This window comes from Gopherus evgoodei, chromosome 3 (assembly GCF_007399415.2).
Source record: "Gopherus evgoodei ecotype Sinaloan lineage chromosome 3, rGopEvg1_v1.p, whole genome shotgun sequence".
NCBI lineage: Eukaryota > Metazoa > Chordata > Testudines > Testudinidae > Gopherus > Gopherus evgoodei.
The window spans coordinates 150772624-150792185 of NC_044324.1; the positions used below are offsets into that span (position 1 = coordinate 150772624).

A 19562-nucleotide genomic window follows, 5' to 3' on the forward strand; every position below is an offset into this window, starting at 1 on the left:
CCGAAAGAAAAGAGAAAAAAAACGTTTCTCACCTTTTTTCAAAGTCACCCTATGTCTACTGCATGCTGCTGGTAGACAGGGTGCTGCAGCACTGAACACCAGCATCCCCTTCTCGATGGCAGACAGTACAATATGACTGCTATCCATCGTCATCATCAGCCTGTGAGTGCTCCTGGCTGGCTTCGGTGAGGTCAGCCGGCGGCGCCTGGGTAAAAATGGGAATGACTCCCAGTCATTCCCGGCAGATGGTACAGAACGGTTGGTAACCGTCTTCATCATAGCAACTGGAGGCTGAGTTCTGTCAGCCCCCCCCCCCCCTTTCATGTCTAAAGAAAAGATTCTGTACTACCTGGACTATCATAGCAGTGGGAGACTGAACTCCTCTTCCCCCACCACCCTTTAATGTCCTGCCTGGACTATCATAGCAGCTGAAGCCTTCCTCCCCCTCATTTTATCTCACTAAAAATTCAGTGTTTCTTATTCCTGCATTCTTTATTACTTCATCACGCAAATGGGGGGACACTGCCATGGTAGCCCAGGAGGGTTGGGGGAGGAGGGAAGCAATGGGTGGGGTTGTTGCAGGGGCACCCCCTAAAATGGTATGCAGCTCATCATTTCTGCGGGATCTCTGGGGAACTGACAAGGAGCGGCTGTGCTCTCTGGTTCTCTAGTACACTTGCCTCATATTCTAGGCAGGACTGACTCTAATTTTAGACAAAACATAAAGAAGGGAATGACACGGGGAGTCATTCCCATTTTTGTCTTTGCGCCCCCAGCCTACCTGAGCGAGGCCAGCCAGGAGCACCCATGACAGCAGCAGAACGACTGATAACCGTCATCTCATCACCAATTTACAATGGCATGGCAGACGGTGCAATAGGGATGGTAACTGTATCTGCTACCTTGCAAAGGCAAATGAATGCTGCTGTGTAGCACTGCAGTACTGCGTCTGTCAGCAGCCTCCAGTACACATACAGTGACAAAAGGCAAAATGGGCTCCATGGTTGCCATGCTATGGCGTCTGCCAGGGCAATCCAGGGGAAAAGGGTGCGAAATGATTGTCTGCCGCTGCTTTCACGGAGGAAGGATTGAGTGATGACATTTATCCAGAATCACCCGCGACACTGTTTTTGCATTGGGATCTCAACCCAGAATTCCAATGGGCAGGGGAGACTACGGGAACTATGGGATAGCTATGGGATAGCTACCCACAGTGCAACGCTCCGAAAATCGACGCTAGCCTTGGTATATGGACGCACACTGACGAATTAATGTGCTTAGTGTGGCCGCGTGCACTCGACTTTATACAGTCTGTTTTACAAAACCGGTTTATGTAAAATCAGAATAATCCCGTAGTGTAGACATACCCTCAGTGGGTCAAACTCTGGCCAATGCAGGGAGAGTGATATGATCATCCCTAAAGGGTTGCACATAATCTATATGCTGCAAAGGCATCATTAATATTCCTATTATTGGCCCATATTTTAGCCCTACGCAGTTGGGCAGTAATACTCTTTAAAAGTCTATTAAATAATGTTAACTGAGATACTAATAACTGCTCTATACAGTGAAACCTGTAAAATATCTTTTAACAGGGAACCTCCTGACTTTAGAGACAGAGCCAAAAACATCCTCAAATGTACCGAAAACAGTTCTACTCTGACTTTATTAGGCATTCACCTCTGTTATGGAACTCAGTTTTCTACCTACCTTAGGAATCTGTATGGCCCACATCAGTGCAATTTCTGCTCATATGACCCCCATTAAACAGTACTTACTTCCCTATCATCCCCATTTTACAGATGAAAAAATGAGGTACAAGGAGACTAAAAACAGAAGAGACCACTGTAATCATCTACTGTGACTCCTTTCTGTCACACACCATAGAAGTTCCCTGAATTAATTCCTGTTCGAACTAGACTATATCTTCTAGAAAAAATCCAACTGTGATTGAAAGATTTCCAGTGATGGAGAATCAACCACAACTCCTGGTAAATTGTTGCCCTCACTGTTAAAAACGTGTGCCTTATTTCTAGTTTGAATTTGTCTTGCTTCAACCTCCAGCCATGGGATCATGATATAGCTTTGTCTGCTAGATTGAAGAGCCCATTAGCAAGTTCTCATTTCCCACGAAGGTATTTATAGACTGTGATCAAGTCACCCCTTAACCTTCTCTTTATTAAGCTAACCAGATAGACTCAAAGAGCTCAGTCACTACAAGGCATGTTTTTCCAATCCTTTAATCATTCTTGTGGCTCTTCTCCAGACCCTCTCCAGTTTATCAACATCTTTCTTGTTGACACCAGAACTGGATACATTATTCCAATGTCACACAGGGAGTTTGTGGCCAAGCAGGGACTTGAATCTGGTCTCCAGCTAGTACCCTAAATGTTAGCTATTCATCTTCACTGAGTTTTGTCATTCTTTTTAGCGATTACATAAAAGGCAGAGTTCACTGTATATATAAACAGCACTGATTTTTGTAAAATGAGTCTTCAAAAATGTTAAAATTGTTCATATTTATAGGTAATACATTCTGATTTAGCTATTATAATAAATAACTTTACATTTAAACTTTTGGCAAGTATTTGTGCACGTTTCGTATCTCTAAGCTATTAGTTTTCACATATTTTTCTCCAGTACTCAAACAGTAAAAACAAATCTATTATTTTAGGTATTGACTCAAGTCAAACAACAAGAGGAGACACCCACCAAGTGACAAAGAATATAGTAAAGCAGTTCTAAACAGTGAGTATAAAGAATGATGCTGAGTGATCAATCAAGATAGATGAGTTACATGATAGATGAGTTTAGCTACGTTCCAGCCAAAGTCTAGTCAAACTGACAACAGACCTCCATGTATCATCTGTGCTCCTATATGAATGCAATGTATTCATCCTGAGAGTTGCAAGGATTAAAGAGATCTTGTTCCTTTTCCCTAGAAGTCTAAGCTAGTGCCATTTAACATCCATCACACAGTCAGCCTCAGAGGCAAGGTAAGTTCTCCCCTTCTTCCTGGAGGCCAGTCAAATCACCAATGGACCTGTGAAGAACCATTTCAGTACTATGTGCAGAAATGAAAACAACTTTTATGCTAATCAGATATGATGTTGTCATAAAGATAAGATTTGCCACTCCAAGCATCTCAGGAAAGCACATGTCATTAGACAGATTAAAAAAGAGGTGATCATCAGATAGAAAATTCTAGCTAGCAAACACCAAGATATTTTTAAAGTCAGGATGACTGGAAAAGATTTCATTTGGGAGGAAAAATGGCTCCAGATGAACTGGAAAAAAAACAACAGTTTTGGTAATATAGTGGACCAAGACCTTTAAATGGTCTTTTTTTTCCACAGACAAGACAAGAAGAGATCAGTGATGTCAGGGCATGGTTGAATGTAGCAACTAAATTTATCTTTAACAGAAGTATTAGTTTAAAATGCTTTAAGAGGGTAGGTGCTAAGAGTTTTAGCCATTCAAGATGGCAGACCCAGATTATGCCTTTAAGGGACAGCCCCCTGGTGAGAGTAGTGCGCAGGCTAGACTAAACATTGCATCCTAGATATATAGGGCTGGAAGGAACCTTTAGAGATCATCAAATCAAGCCCCTGCACTGGCAGGACCAGGTAATCCTGGACCATTCCTGACAGGTGTTTGTCTACTATGTTCTTAAAAACCTCCAGTGATGGGGATCCCACAACCTCCTTTAGGAAGTTTTTCCTAACATCCCACCTGAATCTTTCTTTCTGCATATGATATCCATTAGCTCTTGTCCTACCTTCAGTGGACAATTGAGAACAGTTGATCACTATATCTTTACAGGAGCTGCTCTCATATTTGAAGAAATATCAGGTCCTCCCTCCGTTTTTTTTCCCAAGGATAAACATATCCAGTTTATTTAGCCTTCCCTCACAGATCAGGTTCTCTAAATCTTTTATCATTTTTGTTGCTCTCCTCTGGACTCTCTCCAATTTGTACACATCTTTCTTAAAATGGATTCGGTGCTCTATCTGAGGACTCACCAGTGAAGGGTAGAGTGGGACAATTATGTCCCGTGTCTTACATACAACACTTCTGTTAATACAACCCAGAGTACTAGCCCTTTTTGCAGTTGCATCACATTGTTGCCTTGTTTAATTTGTGATCCGCTATAATCCTTAGGTTGTTTTCAGCAATATTACACTTAGCCAGTTATTCCCCATTTTGTATTTGATTTTTTCTTCCTAAGTACTTTGTGCTTGTCTTTAATGCTTATGGCCCTGGCACCTGGAGTTAGGCAATTACATCAGATTCCACACTTTAATTTAAGGGGAAACAAGAAATTTCCTAGTGCTCATAGCTGCAAAGAAAAGCTTGAAAATGTGACCTGGGTGTAACCGAAGCAGAAATATCTGCAGACAGCCTGACACAACAACTCTGAGAGGGGCTATCTGCCCCATGCATCTCAATGGAGTGTTAACGCCAAGACCCCCAGCAGAGGGACGTGTGTGTGGCAGGAAGATAAGGGTCCAGTGGGTCCAGCTCATCCAACCAAGCAGATACATGTTCCAGGATTTATCCCATCACTCACAGAAGTCCCCCTGCCACCATTATTGTTCTCTAATTGAAAGGGGACTCTGCTGCTGCTCATGGGGGTAAATCTGTCCTCTTCTCGCATTTGCAGTGCTTGCCAAACCACCCGACAGCAGCTTCATCAGCCGACTGAAAGGCCCTAAGGTCACCATGAAGTCTGGTTAGTTGACATTCATCGACAACATGTGCCACTGACTGACAGATACCATACTGATAAAGTGGGCCATCACACAGACCCCTTGTGTAGAAGTTCAGAACCTGTTCAGCAGAGTCCAAAGGTGACATGGCAGGTCAAATCCTAGTGGCTGAACCATCAGATCAGCGACAAGGAAACCATTCCAAACAAACATCTTTAGCCAGCCACTCATCATGCCATAGAGTTGCTGCTGACAGATTGTGATCTGGCAGTTGAGACCATGATGGGTGCCTTGACGTAAGTCATGCTCTGGGGTGACTGAAAGTGGGAGACCTGGATTGGCACATAGTGTTTCCATCAGTCTGTCTGTAGACTCCCTGTGATCAGGGCCAGCTCCAGGGGTTTTGCCGCCCCAATCAGCCAAAACAAACAAAAAAAAAAGCCACGATCATGATCTGCGGCAATTCAGCAGGAGGTCCTTCACCCCGAATTGCCGTCGAATCCCTGAAAATGCCGTCCCACTCCCGAGTTGCTGCCCCAAGCACCTGCTTGATAAGCTGGTGCCTGGAGCCGGCCCTGCCTGTGATGAATGTGTTGCTCAGAACTGGTAACCAATAGAACAGGATTAGGGCAGAGGATGCCTGTGATGATGATCATGGTTGAGTTCAATTCAACATTGACCAATTTAGTGTGAGGTGAACGATACCACTCAGAATTCCACTGAGGAATAGCACAGGACCAGAGCTGATGTGCGAAGTGTCTGTGTGCTCACGCCCCTTGTCAAACCAGCTAATTTGCTGATTAGATTATTCTGAGTCCTGACTTTGGCAGCAGTCTTTTGGGGGGTAGATAAAGGGGCTCCATGACACTGCTTCTACTCCTTTGGGAAGGCAGCTCTTTGGCACCGCCCTCGAAGTGGTGAGTGAGCCAGTCACAGGAGGCCCTGTGTCATCATGAGCCTAGGCCTGGGATTGTCTTCATCCATCTCTGCTTAGTTTAGGAGCACACTGCTCAAGAGGGAATGCCAGGAAGCATTGTGAGATTAGACACAGCCTAGCTCTACATTTAACTCAGAGCTTATTATATGAGCAATAAACAAGGCTAAATCTAAACTATGACAAATGCCTCTTTGATTCATTGCTCTGAGGGTGGAGAAGTGATTAAAAATAAATGGTGTCATTGGCACAGATGGTGCCTGGAATCTTAGGCAAAGAATACGCCTTGGTTGAACAGTCAAAGAACCTAGGAGTAGAGCAAAAATTCAAAGATTCTAATGGAAATTTTAACTGCAAGTAATGCCATTCCTTAAAGAACAATCCTGAATATTTATCTAGAAAGTTTAATCTGGACAAGTGAGTTACCGGCCACAAAGTAGGATAAAAAGACCCTCATAAACTGAACACATTGATCTACAAAGTGATAGGGACCTGCTTTCTCAAGGTGACAAGATTTCCCCTGACCAGAGTCCATAAACGCAGAGCAGGGAATGTGAACCAAATACTGTTGTAACCCTTCAGCCAGGTGAAGCCAGCTGCAACAAGGGCTGGGTTCAATATCCAGGGGTTCCTCTTATCAATACAACACAGAACTGGCTCGAGCCCTCACCCAGTAATCCGGGAAAATTAAACACCACGCTGGGCACCTCTAAGGTGCCATACTTCCCCACTCGCACGCACTGAGTCTGTGCGTAGCAGAGAAAAACTTAATAAAAAGGGGAAAGAAACCTGGCATTAATTTGGGAACACACCACAACCATGATTTGAACACATCTGACCATGAGCAAAACTCCCACCCTAGAGTACATTGGGCAGTATCCTTTGCCTCTGTTTCTCACCTTGCGATGTGAAAGTCCAACAAACAAATGTCCCTTTAACACACCACACTCCATTCACAGCTGCTGTCCTTGGTCAGCAAAGACTCAGAGCTCACAGGTGCATTCACGTGAGTTCACCTCCCACCCAGCAGGGCGGGGGGGGAAGGAACATCGAACCATGCATCTACTGCAGCTACCGTAATTGGCTCATGGTTGCTGCCATTCACTCTGCGTGGCTGCCTCCGCTGCACCGGCATTCACTCTGCTGCAGTCATTTTTTATGCCTCTGTTCACTTCACCATCCCGTTGTCTGCTCCATCACCAGTGGCCCTGCGCGATCACCTCCTGCTGCCATCTGCCTCTGCAAGTCAGTCTCTGGAAGTTCCACTCAGCTCTCAGTGATTTCAGCAGCTAGTGGGGGGACCTCACTGCTAGTGCAGGCTGGGCAGTCTCTTCCACAGAAACACTGTCCCGCAGCAGGTCTAAGGCTTAACACTTAGACTTGCTTATCAGTGATTTCAGCTCTGGTGATCACTTAGCAAAACAAAAAACTATCAAATGACACTAATCAGCTCTGTCTTTAAACAGTGGAGTGGGCAGGTCAAATGGTGCCTATGACTCTTAGGCAGAGCCCACACTGCCAGACAGAAACACCTGTCCCCATCCTCTCTCTCTCCACTAGGATCTAGCATCTGAACCCCCTGATTAGCATGCTCAGTTCAGTTGAGGATGACCCCCCCCCCAATCAGGACAGGCTAAGTATAGTTCTGTTGCCCTTTACTCACAGAAGGAGGAAAACAACATTTCATTACCCCTGTATTCAATACTAAAGTGATTTGTAACTCCAAATCAGCCAAAATTGATCACTTGGGCAACACATCTCTGTCTGCTCATACCTAGGCAGAGCAGGGATAAATATAATCTGGTCCTGAAGCCTTTTCCCCTCAGTTTACCACTAGCTGTCAGGGGAGAGCTCATTCAAACCTAGTTTACACTGTTTTAAAAGAGTCTCAAGAAAACAGCACGGAAATTTCCCTTTTGTCCCCAGCCAAGTGGTGTGTGCTGAATAATAAGAAAAACCTACACTTTGGAAGGCACTAAACCAGCACTTCATCTTAATAAACTCAAAGGGAGACCACTAGGTTCAGCAAGGACTCTGAGGATGACAGTGATTCGTGAATTCAGAGAAAACTAATTAAGGCCTAATCTTGCTCCCACAATTGAACGAATGATAGTCTTTTTATTGACATTAATGGGAGTTGGATCTGGCCTTGAGTCAGGCACTTTGGTAAACTTTTTTACTTTTATTTTCTCCTTTTGCATAGGATTGGACTAGAAAAATGAAACCCCTATACCATGAGTTTGATTATATGGCTAGAGAAGACAGAGCAATGTACACTCTAAAGTTACAGGATTATCGTTAATATCAATAGCCATTCTGTTTTCATACAGCTTAAAAAGAAAAAAATACAGCTGCTTGCTGCTTGACTCCTGCAAGGTTCTAAACCACCTCCAGTGAGAAGCTGAGCATCTTCAACTCCCTTTGAGTACAAGAGGGGCTTGAGATGCTGACCAGCTTGCAGGAGGCACCCAGCTCTTTGCAGTATCCAAGACATAGGACTCTTTTTGTTACTGGGGCAAAAATAAAGATGATGATAGGCCATAGGGGTAATCTTAAAAACAAGGAGTTCTACAACTCATCCCCCAAAATGGGAGAAGGCATTTTTATGCTGATTGGCTTAAGTGTATGGTAAACAGAAATCTTGAGTTGCTCTTTAACATGCATGTTTTCAAAATCATGAACACCCTGCTCTGTTTAGACAGTCTATTATTATGCCTGTCACATTTTGTATGTTGAACTTAAAACCAATAAATAAACCCCCCACAAAACTGATAGAACTCATGCAATGCTAGAGAAAATCTCATTCCCCTCCCTGCATCATCACAATCTATGGGAGATAGAACAGTTTTAAGACAAAGCCATGCAAGCAAGCACTACATTGTGCTCGCTTAATGTCATAAAACCTTGCTTTAGTTTATATTAGAGAGGACGTACATAAGAGATTTTTTTCTGTTTTTATAAACAAGTCATGGACTTCTATTTATCTTCTCAGAATACAAGAACAAAAGAACAACTAATCAAATTTTAAAACAATATATATTTTACTTAAGCTATGGAACTCACTATTCCAGGGTATAATTGAATCCTAGAACCTAGCAGCATCCCAACAAAGATTCAGTGCATCTGCAGGTACATTTCAAAGGATACAAACAATCTAACGGATATATAAATACTCATGCAGTGATGGGCCCATCAATTTTCAAAACCAGTGTGAGAAATGGCAGGAGGCTATCCCCTCCTTCCTAGACTATGTCTACCCTGCCTTGCAGTTTGCACTACAGGGTTGTGAATGGCAGTGTGCACCAGAGTGCTCACTGTAACTCCCCCTTCTGGATGGTGTCCGTGTGAACTAAAAGATTCCTAGTTTGCATTAAAGTAGTAATCTTCTTCAAACACAGCACCATAGCAGAGAGGCGGTGGCAGCATGTGATATGGCTCAGATTAGTTCCCTGAGTACAAACCATCCCGACCACTTAGGTACATGCTTGGATGTCTAGCCTGAGCCACTGCCCGTGCCACCGCAGCCATACTTCTATTTTTAGTACACTAGCTCAAGCACAGCTAGCACACGTCTGTGTAGTAGCCACTCTGGGCAGCATCCTTCCATCTGCTGTGTAGACATATCCTAAAAAGCACTATCCCTGCGCACAAACACGGAGGCAAATTTTCTTCAAAACATATACACACTAAGCCCCCATGCAAAGGCAGATTTCCAAAAATCACTTTCCTCCACCCATCACACAGAGAGGAAAGCTCTCAAAACAAACAAACCAAAAAAAATCACCATTAAATCCCTCCACCATGCCATTAGAAACACGGGCAAAGGCTCCATATAGCTTATTTTCCACTGTATTTCTCTTCCACATTGCTGTGCCTCCAGCTTACAAAGAGCTACTGGAAGGGAGCAGTCAACCACCTAAGCCAACTGCTGCTGGAGAGATAAAGTTGTCCCATGCCCTGCAAGAGTCCCAGCAGCCTCTGTCACCAGTACAGAGGAGAAGATGAGTCATATTTAAAGGATGATGCTGTAGGGACTGGATCGAGGTTTCTTGTGACACCTCAGTTTAGAGAGCTGAGACACAGAGACCATTTTTTGCTATTATGATTTGCTTTTGTCTTTCCCCTGGATAATTTAATTGTAGAATTACCAGCCAGTTTCAGTAAGGCAGAAATGTCTTGGCTAACATCACATCACAAACTCACTAAGATTTATTAATAATGGTTCTGACATTAAAGAGTACTATCTTCAAATTACAATAATCTAATTTTATAGATGCACTGCTTAATGGACCCACAGCAAGATAGGCAGAGTTCCCAGACAGCTAAGCATCTCCTCTTACCCAGCTTCATCTGCCAGTGCCTCTTGACAATATTCCTGTGTGTCTCTCTGGAGAAAAATTTGGAATCAAAAACAACACGCAAACTACAACAACCTTCCAACCTGATGTGACTGATTTTGTTAATGGAATTCTATTTTTCCACTCTCAAAGTGCAAATTCATGTTATTAATTTCAAAAAAATGATTTAAAACTATATCTGTTTTGCTAAGCAAAGCATCCTGAAAGTTCATAAGGAAACAAATATGTCTCGTTGGGCCAAATCCTAGAGGTTCTAAAAGCCCACATCTTCCACTGAAGTCAACAGGAATTGCGGGTGCTCAGCACTTCTTTGGAACTGGTCCAACTGAATTGAAAATAATCATTTTAATTATAAAGAGTACATCTGTGCCAGTCTGAGAGTCAGTGGAAGAGACTGGAAAAGAACATCTTACATCTGGTTTAATATAGTTATATCCATCAATTGAGTTCAGCTGCAGCTCTTCTGCTAACTGTTTTGATCTAAACTTGGAAGCCAACAGCAGGGCATTTCTGATTAACCCAGTATCAGCTCATTTTATTGGTTTGCCAGAGCCTGAGTTTACTGATCCTCAGATCAGGGTGCATGGCCTATCTGGTCACTGGGCCATCGGGAGATATAGGCTCTCACAGCATCTCTAGAATTTGGCCCAACAAGAAGTGCTTATTCTCTTACAGCATTCAGAAAGCTGCACTTAGGAAAATGGATATACTTATTTTTGTAATTAATAGTGCCTGAAAATGGCTATTTTGGAGTTGGTTAGAGATGATATTTTCAATTTTTCCTCTTTATGATGATGGTTGGTAATTAATTTGGCAAGCATCTCTTTTCTCTTAATTGTTATCAGGATGTTTGTATTTTTTAATTAACTGGTTTTTTTTTTAAGATGCAAATACATCCAGAGGCTTGAGAAATGGGCCATTTTAGAAGTATGGAAATTAAGGAACAATTAAATGAACTTCAGTGTTTTAAAAATTAAACATTTTTTAAAATGTCACACATTAAACCTTTTCCGATTGCTAACAGCAGAATGAAGACTGGCTTGCAGCCTGTAACAATCTGACCCTATGTTGCAAGGATCACAAATGACCTCACTTTCTGCAAGATCCCAGTCACCAGTGAGTGACTCAGATAACGCAAATAATATTATGTTCATATATATTTCACATTTGTTCAAAAATGCTTCTTTTATGACCTTTTAATATGATGAGCAAAATCTGTTCTGTATTCCTTTAAAAATACCAAATTAACAGCATACTGCATCACTCCCTTGATATATGATTGTTACACAGACTCCCAACAAGAATGCAAACAGCAATGATGACTGAGATGATTTGTGCAACGTACCCGATGTCCTTGCACAATAAAAATGAAATGATTAACAGAAGACATGCCTGATATTGAAGGAAACATCCTATATAGAGAATTTATATTCACAAATAGCCATTTTATGTAGGTTACACAGAAATGCTTTTTGCAGAAGAGATCTGGAACTCACAGATTAGTCTTCTTATTTATAAATGGTACAAAACATTCCTAAATGGGACTGGTAGTATTCTGATCCCTCTAGGTAGCTATAAAAAGGAGATGAACATCAAGAAAACTGGGCTAAAATCTTTGTTTTCACTTTGCTGTTTTTTTGGAATAAAAAGATTTGTTTGTTTTTAAGACCAGAATTCTCTGGCGACAAATTATGCTAAAAATCTCAAAGTTGAAGATGACTTCCAAGAGTTTAAACAAAATTTTGAGATTTTTACCTGAGCAACAGCAGCATGTCCCCTACACAATCTCTAGGATGCTTGAGCTGTTTAAAAGACAAACTTGAGTCAAAGAAAATACACAATCTTACACTGCACATTAATTCTATCTAGAAAAGGGAGCTTTGGATTTTTCACCAATTTGCATCAGCACATCCCCTTGCACATGTAAACTGCAGCTCCTGAATTTCAACAAAAGTACTCAGACAGCTGAAAGATAAGAATTCTTGCCTTATTTTTTTCAAAGCGCTTACCCAACATCCTAATGATATGCCATGGAACAGCAATTGATCTTGTACCACATTAGTTAAGTCTACAATATGTTAAATACGTCAGGGAGCCTAATTTCATCACATCCAGGAGGACTGGATCACAATCCATGTTAGCAGGTGGTCAGCACTTTAGATACTGTAGTGACAGATGCTATTAGAAATACCTTGGGCAAATTATACAGACAGCATCAGTGCATTTTCTGAGCCAAATAATAGCAGTTAGATCATGCAGTGAAAGACAAAGTCTGATTTCAATTTCATCACTGTAAATGCAGAGAAATCCCACTGATTTTAAACATATTAGGAGTCAATGGGTTTAAACTGGATTTACACCAGCAAAGATTAGAATCTGGCCCTCTGACCAGAAAGGAAGAGAAGGTGGTATGTACCAATTAACACAGAATAGTACATAGATCAATATTATTCATAAAGACAGTACATAGATCAATATTATTCAAAATGTATATTTTAGCCCCATTTGTTTGCAAATACAGCTGTGAAAAAAACAAACAATCTAAATAATAATAATTCAATTATTATTTGTATCATGGCAGTGACCAGTCTGTACTAGGTATGTCCAGAGAGGCCTTGTCCCACAGATCTCACAACCCAAGACAGCAAAGAAAGGCAAATCTGGATATAAGGGGTAAAATATTCCCATGTTTTATTTGCCTATTTTTAAAATAAATATTAATTATCCTCCCCTGGCTCTGTAGCAAGCCATTGTCAGTTGGCTAATTTCTATAGGCATCATGTTAGAATTTGGTCTAGGGGGAGGGGTTTTGAAGAGGGGAAGGAAGTGTTCTTACGAACCAAGAGGATGGTCCATGTGTAAGATAAGGTATGGAAGGAGAAGTGGAGACAGCTGTGGAAGAAGCAGATGACTATGGTTTGAAAATACTAGCATCAGCCACCATGGAGAGGCACTGAGCAAAACAACTAAAGACAAAAGTGGATAAGTAGAGCGGGGACAGTTGTGAAGGGCCTTGATGGTGAGGACAAGCATGATTAGATGGGTTGGAGCCAAGGGAGGGCTTCAGAGAGAGCTGTCTATCTAAACTAATCACCAGGGCTGAAAGGAATTTGCAACTGGGCTGCACTTCAACAGAAGTCTGAGTGAGATCTGAAAACATCACAGCCACCACCCCCTCATAGACTCATAGACTCTAGGACTGGAAGGGACCTCGAGAGGTCATCGAGTCCAGTCCCCTGCCCTCATGGCAGGACCAAATACTGTCTAGACCATCCCTAATAGACATTTATCTAACCTATTCAAATATCTCCAGAGACAGAGATTCCACAACTTCCCTAGGCAATCTATTCCAGTGTTTAACTACCCTGACAGTTAGGAACTTTTTCCTAATGTCCAACCTAAATCTCCCTTGCTGCAGTTTAAGCCCATTGCTTCTTGTTCTATCATTGGAGGCTAAGGTGAACAAGTTTTCTCCCTCCTCCTGATGACACCCTTTTAGATACCTGAAAACTGCTATCATGTCCCCTCTCAGTCTTCTCTTTTCCAAACTAAACAAACCCAATTCCTTCAGCCTTCCTTCATAGGTCATGTTCTCAAGACCTTTAATCATTCTTGTTGCTCTTCTCTGGACCCTCTCCAATTTCTCCACATCTTTCTTGAAATGCAGTGCCCAGAACTGGACACAATACTCCAGTTGAGGCCTAACCAGCGCAGAGTAAAGTGGAAGAATGACTTCTCATGTCTTGTTTACAACAACAACAGCCACACTTGTTCTCATTATACGAGTCAGTTGTGCTTGGAGTGTATCCAGGGCCGGCATTTCCATTTAGGTGGCCTAGGCAATCGCCTAGGGCGCCAGGATTATTGGGGGGCGGCATTTTGCCAGGGGGGGAGGGCCGCAGGCGGCTCCGGTGGACCTGCCACAGTCATGCCTGCCGAGGATCCGCTGGTCCCGCGGCTCCAGTGGAGCTGCCGCAGGCATTTCTGCGGATGGTCCACTGCTCCCACGGCTCCGGTGGACCTCCCGCAGGCACGACTGCGGCAGCTTCACTGGAGCCGCGGACCAGGGGACCCTCCGCAGGCACGACTGCGGCAGGTCCACCGGAGTCCCGGGACCAGCACACGGGGCTGCGAAATGGCCGTGCGCCTAGGGCGCTAAAAAGACTAGCGCCGGTCCTGAGTGTATCACAAAGAACCATCTCAATTGCCCTCCCCAAAATCCTATGCACAGTGGTGTGGGTGTAATGAACAGCAACCGGTTACACTGAAGGCAACAGTGCTGCAAAAATGTTGTCGGTCTTGCTCAAAATTGTCCAGGGGAGAGGGATATGCAGATTTAGCAGCTGTGTCCTATTCTCCGAACTTTCACAGGTATGGGCTCAGGTTGGCCAATGCACTGACTATTTCAGAACAACATTATGGCTCTCTCATTCATTCTGCCTGTGTATGAGGAGTAAGAGAAAGCTGCAGGATTCTTATTCTGCTTTATTTCATCAGAGTTAACAAACCAACCTCAATGTCATAAAATAAAGAGCATAGCACACTGGGAATGTCTTTTTTATTAAGCATAATTTGTATAAACACATTGATGTCCTTGCCCGCCCCAAAAGAGAAGTTTTGTTTGTTACCTCTTACCGACAGTTATTTTGACAATTCTTTTCTGAGAGTCCATCCTCATCTTCTCCCATTATATCCACTGCAGAAAATATCAGTGCAACCAGAATCGCAAAGCAGCACACCAGTGCAAAGATCACAATGCATTTTTGCTGGGACTGAAAGAGATTAAGAAGATAAAATATATATATATATTTTAAAAGTTTCATGGAGTGGGCATCGTTTAGTCAATGAACAGAGATTCTAACACTTTTCAGTAGGATCTAAAGTCATTTTGAATATACTCCTGACATAACTGTCAACAAGAAACACATTTTGGGATGAAAATATTCTTTCAAACCATCCTTTAGTATCATCTTCAAGTTTATATTAAATATAGAAGTTATTGTTAAATAATTCATGTCACAAACAACATTAGGATTATAGAACTAGTTTTCATTTATACCATGATGAATGTATTATCCAATAAAATAGCCATTCCTGTATTAATTACATATTTCTGATTAGGCACCATAGATATGACATATATGACAGTTTGGCATTGCAAAAGTCTTGAGCACTTTTGTTTGTTTTCTTGAAAACAAACATGTCACAACAAAAAGGCTGAAGAGCAAAATGGCATTTCCTATTTCTGTATGCGGTAGTTGACATGAAAATTAGTGCTGTCAATTAATTGCAGTTAACTTAAATGATTAACTGAAAACAAATTAACCAGATTTTAAAAACTTAATTGTGATTAATCATAGTTTTAATTCCACTGTTAAACAATAATAGGTCAACTGAAATGTATTATATATATTTTTGTCTGTTTTGCCACATTTTCAAATATATTCGTTTGAATTACAACACAGAATAAAAAGTGCACAGTGCTCACTTTATATTATTTTTATTACAAATATTTACACTGTAAAAAAAGATAAAGAAATCATATTTTTTCAATTCAACTCATACAAATATTGTAGTGCACTCTCTATCATGAAATGGAACTTAGAAATGCACTCAAAAACAAAACAATGTGAAATTTTAGAGCCTACAAGTCCACTCAATCCTACTTCTTATTCAACCAATCACTAAGACAAACAAGTTTGTTTACATTTACAGGAGATAATGCTGCTCGCTTCTTATTTACAACGTCATCTGAAAGTCAGAACAGGCATCCACATGGCATTTTTGTAGCCAGGATTGCAAGGTATTTACATGACAGATATGCTAAACATTTGTATGCCCGTTCATGCTTCTGCCACCATTCCAGAGGACACGCTCCCATGCTGATGAAACTCATTTAAAAAAATGAAACGGTAATTAAATTTGTTACTGAAATCCTTGGGGGAGAATTGTATATCTCCTACTCTGTGGTTTTACCCACTTTCTGCCATATATTATGTGTTATGGCAGTCTCAGATGATGACCTAGCATATGCTGTTTGATTTAAGAACACTTTCACTACATACTTGACAAAAAGCAAATAAGATACCAACGTGAGAATTCTAAAGATAGCTACAAGACTCGACCTAAGGTTTAAGAATCTGAAGTGCCTTCCAAAATCTGAGAGGGATGAGGTGTGAAACATGCTGTCAGAAGTCTTAAAAAAGCAACACTCCAATTCAGTAGGGTGAACAGATGTGCCATTTTTAAAAGGAAAGTCCCATATCTAAGCTCTCTTGCACTTCTCCCCATTTTTTCTTTAAAACAGGCAAAGTGTCCCATATTTTCTGTCTCCTCCCCCCATCAGTACTGGCAGGCCCTGCTGCTGGCTAGATCTCTACTCGCCAGCCGCCCGCTCACCAGCAGTGAGTGTATGTGTGTGGGGGCGGGGGTCCAGTGGCCGACAATGATGGTGGGCATGAAACGCTGATGGCAGAGCAAAGATGGATCGCGTGGGGCAGGCCGTTCCCCCTGCTGGTCCATCAGTGCAGCTCTCACTGTGTACTGGCTCTTGGCCAGCAGGGCCCCACCCCATTTCTGGCTGACACTGGCAGCGTGCTGTGGCGGCTGGTGAGTGTGGACAGGCGCCAGGCAGCAGCCATTTGCATGCCACCTTTGCTACCCACCCATTGGCCCTTTACATGCCCCCCCTCGCTGTCCTCTCTCTGCTTTGCCCCTTAAGCTCCCCCGATCCCACTGCTCCTCCATATCCCCCTCAGCAGGGTGTGTCTCACTTCCAGCGCTGTGCAGAGAACCAGCTCTGGTCAGAGCATTCAGGTCACCAACAGCCTGGCTGGCAGACTCCTTCCTTCCCCCACTGCCTCTGGCTGGGCCGGTGCCCCGGGAAAGTCCAAGACCCTCTGGCCTGGGGTATTGACCAGGAGGAGCCATGCCCTGCATGTGCCAAAGCCCCACAGAGCGCTGGCATGGAGATGCCTCTCCACCCATCTGCTAAGCTCTGGAGTGGGGGCAGGGAGTGATTTAGGACCCTCTTCACCTGACCCCCTCCCATTACCCTGGGCCCTGCCCCCAGAGAGTGCAGGGCTGCTCCATCCCCTAGGCAGCCTCCTCTGCTGATCCATCTCTCTGGCTAGGTTCGCTGAAGCCGCTGCAGTCAGGTTCCCTGGGTCCTGGTGCACAATGTATCCTTAGGGCTTAACCCCTTCCTGCCCGCACTGTAGCCGGGGGACAGGAGGAAGCTGGGTTATTAGGTTATGTCAGTGGCCAGCAGCAGCTTGGAGGTGTTAGCTGCCTTTTGACACTGTGAGGATCAAGTAGGTCAGTCATCCCCTCATGTGGGGGGGCCGGGGCGATGAAAGTGTGTGTGTTACTTCTCCCCATTTGTGGGGGGGAGTAGAAGTGTGTGTGTCTCCCCTCTCCATGTAAACTCTAAAGCCTTAAAGATAAAAAGGTAAATAAAAAAAATCCAAGTACATAATATTTCTTTTTAACAGGGACTCAGTCAACTTGATGTTAATTTGAATGTATTACATAATTCTGATTGATTGCCACTGAACTCATTTGAATAAGAATAATTCTACCAGGTGTCCCATATTCAGCATAGGAAAATATAGTCACTCCACAATGCAGAAACTACAGAACCTGAACCACCAAAAAAGAAAATCAACCTTCTGTTGGTGGTATCTGACTCAGATGGTGAAATGAATGTGCATCAGTTCGCACTACTTTGGATCATTATTGAGCAGAAACTGTCATCAGTATGGATGCATGTCCTCCTGAATGGTGGTCAAAGCATGAAGGGACATATGACTCTTTAGTGCATCTGGCACCTAGATATCTTGCGACGTCAGCTACAACAGTGGCATGTGAATGCCTGTTCTCAATTTCAGGTGGCATCGTAAACAAGAAGCAGGCAGCATTAAATGTAAACAAACTTGTTTGTCTTAGTGATTGGCTGAACAAGAAGTAGGACTGAGTGGACTTGTAGGCTCTAAAGTTTTACATTGTTTTGTTTCTGAGTGCAGTTAATGTTAAAAAAATCTACATTTGTGAGTTGCATTTCATGATAAAGAGATCTCACTACAGTACTTGTATGAGGTGAACTGAAAAATACTATTTCCTTTGTTTTTTTACAGTGCAAATATCTGTAATAATAAATAAAGAGAAAGTGAGCACTGTACACTTAGTATTTTGTGTTGTAATTTAAATAAATATATTTGAAAATGTAGAGAACATCCAAAAATATTTAAATAAATGGTATACTATTATTATTTAACAGTGCAATTAAAACAGCAATTAATCGTGATTTCTTTTTAATCTCATGATTATTTTTTAATAGTTTGACAGCCCTAATGAAAATGTCGAAGTGTATTTCCTTAAGCTTAAAGTAAAAAAATACTGTGGCAGTAACTCAGATACAACTGCTCAGTAACTATGGGTAAATGTGAACTTGTTAAAGATTACCTATGAACATGTGTTTTACACAGATTAATGAGGTGTGTAAATTATCATATCTGCACAAATGAATTGTGCAGGTATGTGCAATATGTGGGTATCACTACCCTTACAGCTTCATCGTGTATTCCTAGCAGTGAAAGAATTGCACAATATGGAGAGAAAAAGAAAACAAAAAACTTTGTTGCTGCTAGGTACTGATTTTGTTAATTTTCAGTTATTCCCTTGTAACTGTAATTTCTTACTTAGAAAATACCCAAACCAGAATTTATTATATCAAGCAATCTTAAAGAGTATTAATCTCATATTTGCAACTGAACAAGCAGTGGCACAAGTCTAAAGGTAGTACATTCTCTCTGCATAGTCAGTCATTTGTATCAATAAAAGTAATATAACAACCACTACAGCCTTCTCCTCTTCTCACACAGACAGGCCCAATTTTGCAATATGATTTGCACCTACAATTTCTGTGTATTCTAGGAAGGAGTGAGCTAAAATACTTCAGAGCAAATCATCTACTGTGTACCACTGTTGCCAGAGACTGAAGTGCATTGCCTATTTAAAACACAGCAAGCTCAATTTGTCTGCAGATGCACAGGGACAATGTTTCTTTAGTTCAGTGGAAGCTGTATCCTTCTATCAAGGACAATTGTCGGCCCACAGTGTTAAGCAACACATATTTTAAACATCATTAACACTGGACAATTTCATAAATTTAAAGTCTATGTTTTATATTATAAATATGTTTGCCATGCGTTATACACAATATACCAAGAATGCTGACAATCTATGCAATATAATTTATAATGGCTGCATTTTGGCCCCCAGGCCCAGAGGCAGCAGCTGTATCTTGACTGGAAATTAGAAGACAAATGTTGATAAATACTGGCTCTGAATCAATGGAAAAGGGAGCCCCAAGTCCCAATGATGAATCAGTCATTAAGATGTGGGACAGACATAAAAACCCTGCTTTTTGAGATTTCATTATATTCGTTCAATAGATTTCATTGTATTCGTTCAATTAAGGATGTGCACTGATGTCTTTCACAAGATGCACAGTGCCATATGAAAATTAGAAGTACCTGCTCAGTGGATACGGTACCCTGA

General features: G+C 42.1%; 1 protein-coding gene across 1 annotated transcript in view; it reads right to left on the bottom strand.

The window, feature by feature from the left end:
• Window positions 1-19562, bottom strand: part of PLD5 (phospholipase D family member 5) — a 236907-nt gene that overhangs the window by 146428 nt on the left and 70917 nt on the right. The window contains exon 2 of the mRNA XM_030556987.1: window positions 14637-14773. Coding sequence (XP_030412847.1) covers window positions 14637-14773 — 137 coding nt within the window. The remainder of the gene's footprint in view (window positions 1-14636; window positions 14774-19562) is intronic.